This window comes from Coregonus lavaretus, assembly GCF_964263955.1.
Source record: "Coregonus lavaretus genome assembly, chromosome: 6".
NCBI lineage: Eukaryota > Metazoa > Chordata > Actinopteri > Salmoniformes > Salmonidae > Coregonus > Coregonus lavaretus.
In genome coordinates, this window is record NC_139993.1 from 54561205 (window position 1) to 54571038 (window position 9834).

General features: G+C 45.0%; 1 protein-coding gene across 1 annotated transcript in view; it reads right to left on the reverse strand.

Annotated features, from left to right (window-relative positions):
- Window positions 1–440: 440 nt before the first annotated feature.
- Window positions 441–9834, reverse strand: part of LOC311131077 (pituitary adenylate cyclase-activating polypeptide type I receptor-like) — a gene marked incomplete at its 5' end in the record, with an annotated part of 11351 nt that continues 1957 nt past the window's right edge. Inside the window, 11 exons of the mRNA XM_084163892.1 lie at window positions 441–728; window positions 1046–1087; window positions 1446–1575; window positions 5681–5772; window positions 5961–6030; window positions 6230–6290; window positions 6393–6546; window positions 7298–7430; window positions 7831–7928; window positions 8098–8207; window positions 9021–9134. Of these exons, the coding sequence (XP_084020018.1) occupies window positions 540–728; window positions 1046–1087; window positions 1446–1575; window positions 5681–5772; window positions 5961–6030; window positions 6230–6290; window positions 6393–6546; window positions 7298–7430; window positions 7831–7928; window positions 8098–8207; window positions 9021–9134 (1193 nt within the window). The 3' untranslated portion in view covers window positions 441–539. The remainder of the gene's footprint in view (window positions 729–1045; window positions 1088–1445; window positions 1576–5680; window positions 5773–5960; window positions 6031–6229; window positions 6291–6392; window positions 6547–7297; window positions 7431–7830; window positions 7929–8097; window positions 8208–9020; window positions 9135–9834) is intronic.

A 9834-nucleotide genomic window follows, 5' to 3' on the forward strand; every position in this document is an offset into this window, starting at 1 on the left:
ATTTTTGATAGGGCTAGGGGTTGGGTTAGTTTGGATTGTATTGGGTTGGTTAGTTTGGATAGGGCTAGGGGTTGGGTTTGTTTGGGTGTGATTGATTCGGCATGGCTTTATTAGGGTTGAGTTGTTGATCCAGTTAGGTTAGATGAAGGGCTCAGTTGGGCTTTTGGGTGCAGTGCAGTTAGGAGGGTCCGGGATGCGTTCTCCAGAGTCCAGGATCAGGGTTGTGTCAGGGTATGGGTTGGTTGTCTCGGGGTATGGGTTGGTGGTGTCTGGGTATGGGTTGGGGAATGGGTATGGGTTGGTGAGGCTGGTCACTGGTAGTGGTCTGTGGTTGGGTGTGGGTATAGGGGTGAGGTTGGGTGCAGGGGTGAGGTTGGATGTAGGGGTGAGGTTGGGTGTAGGGTTGAGGTTGGTCATAGTATCAGGTCCAGTGTGGAAGTGGCTGATGGGTCTTGGTGTAGGGGTGATAGAAGTAGTAGTAGTAGTGTTGGTCTCTCCCTGGCTTTGGCCCTGGGCTTCACCGTTGAAGTTCATGTGGCTTAGGTGGCTGGCGACTCGGCCTGTAGGCTGGACATGCGGATCTGAGAGCTGCTCTTGCTGAGGATGGAGAGCTGTGTTCCCCCGTTCACCCCACTGCTGGCCAACGAAGGGTGCCGGTGCTTCAGGTCCACAGCAAAGTACCTGTTCACCGTCCAGCTGCGCCATTTCCTCTTGATCTCCGACTGCACCTTCAGGGAGATACTTCACAAGGTCATTATTAATGGACCTCGCTGGAAAGACTCAGCATGCCTCTCTCTCTCTCTCTCTCTCTCTCTCTCTCTCTCTCTCTCTCTCTCTCTCTCTCTCTCTCTCTCTCTCTCTCTCTCTCTCTCTCTCTCTCTCTCTCTCTCTCTCTCTCTCTCTCTCTCTCTCTCTCTCTCTCTCTCTCTCTCTCTCTCTCTCTCTCTCTCTCTCTCTCTATATATATATATAGAGAGAGAGAGAGAGAGATGCTGTATTTATCAGTGCCTAAAGCAACAAGTGGTTGGTTTAAAAGAGAGCTTACCTCTCCATTCAGAAAGCAGTAGAGAACAGCCACAACGAAGCCCTACATGGACACAAAGAACACAAGCAGAGAAAACTGTCTTTCAGGTATACACAGGAATGTACATTGTACTTATGCAAAAGTCACACATCAGAAAGCACACATACACACGCACACACTAACTCTAACTCTAAATCTAACCCTTAACCCTAATTCTAACCCTAATTCTAACCTTAACTCTAAACCTAACCCCTAACCCTAAACCTAACCCCTAAGCCTAAAATATCCTAATTCCTTTTTAGGACCGGCCAAATGTCCTCACTTGTCCGAATTCCTCTTGGCTTACTATCCTCACAAGAATAGTAAAACAAAAACACACAGACACACACACACACACACACACACACACACACACACACACCTGGAAGGAGCCAAGGCCTAGCTCAAACACCAGCCTCTCCCTCTTGCTGACGTCCTCGGGTGAGAAGGCGAACACAGTGTAGTGGATCCCAAACAGTGGGATCAGGAGCAGGGTGGAGCGAGCCAGACGCCTGCCAATCAAACAACACAACACATATTACAGTGGACCAACATACTCATGACATCATCAACTGTGGGTCAATAGATTCAGACATCGTCAAAAGTGGACCAATATACTCATGACATCATCAACAGTGGACCAACATACTTATGACTACGAATTAACATGGGTAAACGGGATCCCGGGACTGTCCCGGGAACAATCTTCACATTTCCCCCAAAGATGTAATGACAAGACCCGGGAAATTACAACATTTGCCCCCAATGTCGCACTAATGCAGGCCCTACAGTTAACCCCCAACAACAACTGCTCCCCGGGTGCCGATGATGTGAACATCGATTAAGGCAGATGGGTTGGGTTCAGAGGGGTTGGGTTAAATGAGGAAGACACATTTCGGTTGAAGGCATTCAGTTGTACAACTGACTAGATATCCCCCTTTCCCTTTCCCATTCATGTGCAGCATCAGATTAGCTAAAAATGAAATAGCACACTATCCAAACAGGTTATATCATGGAAGCCTTTAGCCTAGATGATGTACTTCACACAAAGTCGTCATAAATTCAAAGCGCACGCATGATTGACACTGCTGGGCTGCACACGCGTCCTGAATCCAGTTAATAAACCCTACAGGAAACCCCTACAGTAGACCTACAGCCTATAAAATAACGTATGCCTCTTTGAGCTGTCATTGTGAATCTTCAGACAGTCACACATCTGATAGGCCTATGCACAATCCACTACATAGGCATCTCTGTCACAGACATGAAGTCTGTTAACAATTCAGAGGCATGAGGGAAAATTCTACCTTCTCCTGTCCTAGAGCCTAGGCTATTTCCCTATCTAGTCCCAATCCCACTGAAACCCAAAATCCTGACTCCTGTCTCGCATGAAAATGCCTAACTTTATTCTGTAATCTATAGGTTGCATTATCAAAGCATGTCTCTCGCCTATGCATGTCAAAATACCGCTATAACATTTCCCCCGCTTCTCTGCGCTGTCTCGTTCTTGCTGCCCATATGAGAGCTTCGGTAGAGAATGTGTGATCAACAAACTGTATGAGAGTAGATATGGACATATTTTTTCAACAGAGTTGGTCCCCGTTAAGATATCTTGATATTTAAACAATTTTTTTCCCACTATTTCCACTTTTTTCCCCGAATATTTCCACTATTCAATGCTTGTGTTTCTATTTCCAACAGTGCAGTAATATCTAGCAATAATAATAATAATAATAATTTAAAAAATACACAAATAATTCAGAAAAATAAGAAAATAAGGTGCAGGGTAGAGTACCGGGTGGTAGCCAGCTAGTAACAGTGACTAAGGTTCAGGGCAGAGTACTGGGCGGAGGCCGGCTAGTGGTGACTGTTTAGCAGTCTGATTGGCCTGGAGATAGAAGCTCTTTCTCAGTCTCTCTGTCCCAGCTTTGAAACACTTGTACTGTTTCCGCCTTCTAGATGGTAGCGGAATGAACAGGCCATGGCTCAGGTGGCTGAGGTCCTTGATGATCTTTTTGGCCTTCCTGTGACACCGGGTGCTGTAGATGTCGTGGAGGGCAGGCAATGTGCCCCCGGTGATGCGTTGGGCTGACCACACCACTCTCTGGAGAGCCCTGCAGTTGCCAACGGTGCAATTCATGAGGGTCTTTGGGGCAAAGCCGAATTTCTTCAGCCTCCTAGGTTGAAGGGAAGCTGTTGCGCCTTCTTCACCATGCTGTCTGCGTGAAGGGAACATTTCAGGTTGTCCGTGATGTGCACACCGAGGAACTTTAAGCCCTCACATCCTCCTTGTAGGCTGTCTCATCGTTGATGGTAATCAGGCCTACCACTGCTGTGTCATCAGCAAACTTCATGATTGAGTTTGAGATGTGCGTGGCCACGCAGTCATGGGTGAATAGAGTACAGGAGGGGGCTGAGCACGCACCCCTGTGGGGCCCCTGTGTTGAATATTAGCCTGGCGGAGATGTTGTTGCCTACCTTCACCACTTGGGGTCGGCCCGTCAGGAAGTCCAGGACCCAGTTGCACAGGGAGGGGTTCAGACCCAGGGCCCTGAGCTTAGTGATGAGCTTGGAGGGCACTATGGTGTTGAAGGCTGAGCTGTAGTCAATGAAAAGCATTCTTACATAGGTATGTCTCTTGTCCAGGTGGGATAAGGAAGTGTGCAGTGCAATGGCAATTGCGTCGTCCGTGGATCTGTAGTGGGTCTAGGGTGTCAGGTAAGGTGGAGGTGATATGGTCCTTAACTAGGCTCTCAAAGCACTTCATGATGACAGAAGTGAGTGCTACATGGTGATAGTCATTTAGTTCAGTTACCTTCACATTCTTGGGTACAGGAACAATGGTGGACATCTTGAAGCAAGTGGAGACAAAAGGCTAGGATATGGAGAGTGAATATATCCGTAAACACTCCAGCCAACTGGTCTGCACATGCTCTGAGGACACTGCTTGGGATGCCTTCTGGGCATGCTTAAATGACTTACGTCAGCCACGGAGAACGAGAGCGCACAGTCCTCGTGAGAGTCGGGGGCCCGCATCGGTGGCTCGATGTTGTATTCCTTGAAGTAGGCGAAGAAGGTGTTCAACTCATCCGGGAGTGAGGCGTCGTGTCTGCTACGTGGCTGGCTTTCCCTTTATAATCTGTGATTGTCTGGAGTCCCTGCCACATATGTCTCGTGTCTGAGCCGTTGAATTGTGACTCCATTTTGTCCCTGTAGTGTCATTTTGTCTTTGATTGCCTTACGGAGGTCATAGCTGGTCTGTTTGTACACGTCCATGTTCCCAGTCACCTTGCCATGGTTAAATGCAATGGTTTGAACTTTCAGTTTTGCACGAATGCTGCCATCTATCAATGGTTTTTGGTTTGGATAAGTTCTAATCGTCACAGTGGGAACAACATCCTCTATGCACTTCCTGATGAGTGTATACTGTACGTCAATACTATTCTCAGAGCCGACCCGGAATATTTCCCAGTCCACGTGATCAAATCAGTCTTGAAGCATAGATTCCGATTGGTCAAACCAACATTGAACAGTCCTTACCACGGGAGCTTCCTGTTTCAATTTCTGCCTATAGGTGGGGAGGAGCAGAATGGAGGTGTGATCTAATTTGCCGAAGGTAGGGCGGTGTAGGGCCTTGTAGCCATCCCAGAAGGGAGAGTAACAATGATCCAGGGTCAGTGTTGCGTGTGTAGCACAGGAGATGTGTTGATAGGATTTAGGTAGCGTTTTCCTCAGATTTCCTTATTTATTCTGTCATTCGTTGAAGGAGGTTATCTAGCAAGTTTAGCAACTTTGGTCATTTGACTTTTGTTTTACTGCCGTTAAGAAGTTAGAATCATTCGACAAAGCTATACTATGAGTGCACTCTGTGTCGAGATAGCCTACTGCTGAAATGCACTGGCGATCAAAGATAGTTTCTCTTTCATTTGAGTTTAATTTGCTCTGAAATCTTTACATAGTGGCGCAGCCAAGCCGACAAGGTGGCGCAGCCGACAAGGTGGCGCAGCGCCCCTCTTATTTGGGGAGAACCCTGGCATAGTGACCATATCTTGGTTTTAAACGCTTTAAATGCTCATTTCGAATTGTTGCTGTATTTTCCTGGACTCTCTGGATAAATATGAAATATTCCCGGTATTGAAACTTGGTAGATTTTCTGGAAAATATTCATCCCTACTCATGACATCATCGACAGTGGACCAATGGTGCTTTCAAGACAACTGGGAACTCTGGAAAAAAACTCGGTCAAATCATGATGTCAGTGATCTTCAGGTCGGAAAGTCAAGAGCTCTAGAAAGATGCCAAGTTTCTGACTTGGAATTCTGAGTTGGATGAGTTCCCAGTTGTCTTGAACGCACTGAAGTCGAAAGTCTGAGATTTCCGAGTTCCCAGATGTTTTTAACGCGGCATTACATATTCATGACATCATCAAAAGTGGACCAATATACTCATAACATCATCAACAATGGACCAACATACTCATGACATCATCAATAGAGGACCAACATACAGAACCAACTGGTATATAGAAATATAGAACAGCCCAAAACATATGACATGATGAACAACAGAAAGAGCCACTACTGTAGTAGATACAATTTCACACTTCTTGTGACTTACAGGTAAATACTGGATTCGTTCCCACCGATGTCTGGAGACTGCAGTTTCTGGACAAGGATGATGATGATGCCGATGAAGAGGACAAAGTTGATCTGTAGAAAAAGAAGATGTGAAGTTACAGGACAATTTCAACAAACTCAACATGCCTATATTCACTCATCTGTCTTTAGGTTTTGAACAGCTATTAATTTGACTGAATTAGGTATTTTTAAATATCATAATTGATCAACATTTGTAGTAATCAGTAAGTGATTTAATTGATCATTGATTAGTGCCTCACCATGATAGAGGCCAGCACAGGTCCCTTAATCACCCACCAGATACCAGCATTATCATTCATATCCCAACACCTGTAGAGAGGGAGGGAGAGGGAGAGGGAGGGGGAGGGGGAGGGGGAGGGGGAGGAGGAGGGACGGAAATAGGGAAGAAGGAAGGGAGATAGTGAGAGAGAGAGGGAGGGAGGGGAAAGGGCTTGTACATGTACATTTACTATTGTCATCATTACCTTCATAATATAGTCCATTGAGTGTGATGGTAGTGGTAACTCACCCTATGTCATCAAAGTGCAGCCTGAGTACTGCCCATATGACCACACATATCGTGGGGGTCCCTGAATACACAAAACACACACACACACATAAACACATTATCCTGTTTCACTTGATGAATTAAATTTGATTAGATAAACAGTCCATGATAATTGTTGTCTCACCCCAGCCAATGATGGTGTACCAGTAGAAGTATCTTCTCTCAGGGAAGAATGTCTCTACTAGCAGAGTGAAGAGGTAGAGGCCCTCGATGAACAGCCAGAAGTAGTTAGACAGGACACAGTAGTGGAAGAACACCATCACCACCTTACACTCCACCTACAGGGAAAGAGCGAGAGAGAGACAGAGAGAGAGAGATACAGAGAGAGAGACAGACAGAGAGATAGACAGAGAGAGAGAGAGAGAGAGAAAGAAAGAGAGAGAGAGATACAGAGAGAGAGACATAGACAGAGAGATATACAGAGAGAGAGAGAGAGAGAAAGAAAGAGAGAGAGAGAGAGAGAGAGAGAGAGAGAGAGAGAGAGAGAGAGAGAGAGAGAGAGAGACAGAGAGAGAGAGACATAGAGAGAGCGAGAGCGAGAGAGAGAGAGACAGACAGGTGGTTCAGGATGTGTGTGAGTGTATGTACAGTATGTCTTTGTCTGTGTGTGACTAACGGTAGTGATGCTACGTTTGATACCGGAGCTCCAAGGCATGTGTCGAAATCACTAAGCAGTTTACTTCGAAGCAGTGTGCCGATACTTGTATCACTTTATCAGAAGCACGTGATCAATGACGGCCAAAGCTTCATTTTGTCGAACAACCACCTGATTGGTTTGTTATTGGTTTCGGTAGAAGACAAAAAGGCTACCCTGAGCACGCGCTACGGCATGTGCGACGTCATCTATATTAATTTGGCTGCTCTAAATTCTTTTAACCAGCAGGTGCCACAAGTGTACGATGTGTTGATCAAAGCCTTGAGTAATGAACCTATTTTCGACACAATTGGTGGGAAATGCTCAATGCTTCAGGAAGCTTAGTTTCCCCATCACTAACTAACGGTGTGTGTGTGTGTGGTATGCCCACTCACAGTGTGTAAGAAGCAGTGGTTGCTGTCCTCCTCTGCGTACAGAACCCCGTCCTTGATGAAGACAGAGATGGCTCTCAGGATGAATGACACAAACAGGTTCATGTGGATGAAGTTCCTGGTGCAATGCAGCTTCCTGTGGACACAGCCAATCACAGCTCAGACAACAACATCCACAGCCAATTACAGCTCAGACAACCCCATCCACAGCCAATCACAGCTCAGACAACAACATCCACAAAACCTGGGTCAACCAATCTCTAAACAAGCAATCCCACCTACTGTATATCCTTTTACACTAGAGCACCATGTCTTGACTTTTATCTTGTCTTATATTATCTATGTCATCTTCTATGTTCTGTTATTAATTTACATAATAATAATAATCTTACAAGCTATCTAGTCCTACTGTATGTAAAATAATTAGAAGAAAGCTCCCCAAACCTCTGTGTTTCTCTTGTTCTAGCTAGAAACACAGGTACCTATATGACATCTAAGTGGGACTTTGGATTTTGACCTCTGGTGACCATTCTCACCTGAACCTGCAAAGGATGACCATGGCTGTACAGAGAGAAACCAGAGAGGTGCTGTATCCCACAGTGTACAGAGCCTTCACCGACACGTAGTACATGTCCTGCAGTAAACAACAACAACAACAGTAAATAAATAACACATATTTATCAGTGCACAGACTGATGCATACACTCATATGCTTGGCATGACAATTCCATAAGGAGTTGGCAAGAGAGTAGAAACAGACTGGTTATGATGAGAGTGAGGGTAAGACAGTGCGGGGTACTCACCGGATGCTCATGGGTTCCGTTGGGTTCGTCGAACATGCAGGCGTCCACATAGTGAGGGAAGGTCTCAGACCAGCCGTCCTCCGTACAGTTACGACTCACCTTCCCCAGCTCTACACACACATTATAAACAATGTCAATGGTTAGCACATACAGTAGATTCAGAATGTCTCATTTTGGAGTCACTTTTTTTGGAGTGCTACCATGATTACGGATAATCCTGAATGAATTGGGAATAATGATGAGTGAGAAAGTTACAGATATTTGTGCGTCTGTAACTTTCTCACTCATCATTATTCACAATTCATTCAGGATTATCCTTAATCATGGTAGCATCCACATTCATGTAGAAGTTTTATTATATTCTTATTTACAATATGACTCCAAAATGACACAATACATTATTTACCATTCATTTCTATTGGGCACAAAATAATGTGAAACACAACCAAAACAAACAGCAAATGCATCCAACAAATTTGTAGTCACAAACTTGATGTAGTCATTGCGTGCTATGAATAAAGGACCAAATACTTAACTTTTGACTACTTTAATACACATATAAGTGAATTTGTCCCAATACTTTTTTGGTCCCCTAAAATGGGGGGACTATGTACATGTACATGTAATTTCTAAACGGTTCACCCGATATGGATGAAAATACCCTAAAATTAAAGCTGACAGTCTGCACTTTAACCTCATAGTCATTGTATTATTTCAAATCCAAAGTGCTGGACCACAGAGCCAAAAAGTATAATAATTGTTACTGTCCCAATACTTTTGGAGCTCACTGTATTTATCAGATGATAAGACAAGAGGTACAAATCAATATTAGTTACAATAGATGTACACTGTAGACGTTAACATTAAAAAATGGACAGTCATGCCCAAAGTCTCGAGATGATTGACAGCTGTCAGTCACTGACCATCGTCCTCCTCGCTCATGAACTGGATGAAGAGCTCTGGACAGCTGACCACAACCACCTCTCCCACCCGGGCAGGCTGCCAACACGTCAGGTTATCCCACAACCATGGGCACCCTGGGGGCACAACACAACACAGACGGTGAGTACCATGATTCAATAAAAAGAGCACAACACTCACAACATTCTTAGACCTTCTCCTGTGGGTGATGGAATAAAAGCAGTTTAAGGACAAAGATCAGATGTTATAGATTAGAAACAAGTATTGAACCGAAACCTGTGTTAACACTGTGGCCAGTGTAAATACTGTGGAAGTACCGATGTTACAATGGGGTTTCCATGGGATAGCGCAACCTCAATGCTCAGATCCCTTTTTCGGCAAGGCCACATCTAGCCAGCAGATGGCACTAGAGGCCAAGAAAGATGCAACTGTTCAGTTTGGATAATGCAAAAACTGTAAATGTGTGTTTTCTGGTCCTGCTCTAGTGGCTCTCTGTCTGCATCCCAAATTGCACCCTATTCCCTTTGTAGTGCACTACTTTTGACAAGGGCCCCTATCTCTAGGAAGGTGTGTAGTGATGAGGTTTGTCAGGCTTGTCTGGAGGGCTGTGAGGAATAAAAAAACACTCAGTATAGATGGTGGTCTGTGTGTGTGTGTGCATGTGTGTGTAGGGGGTTAGTAGCTGTGTGGCAGTCTAATAACACTGACGGTGACCTTGCCAGAATCCCAGTCATTGATATTCACATCCATTGAGACCTCCCTCCTATTTTTTTTTTTCTCTCTCTCTCTCTCTCTCTCTCTCTCTCTCTCTCTCTC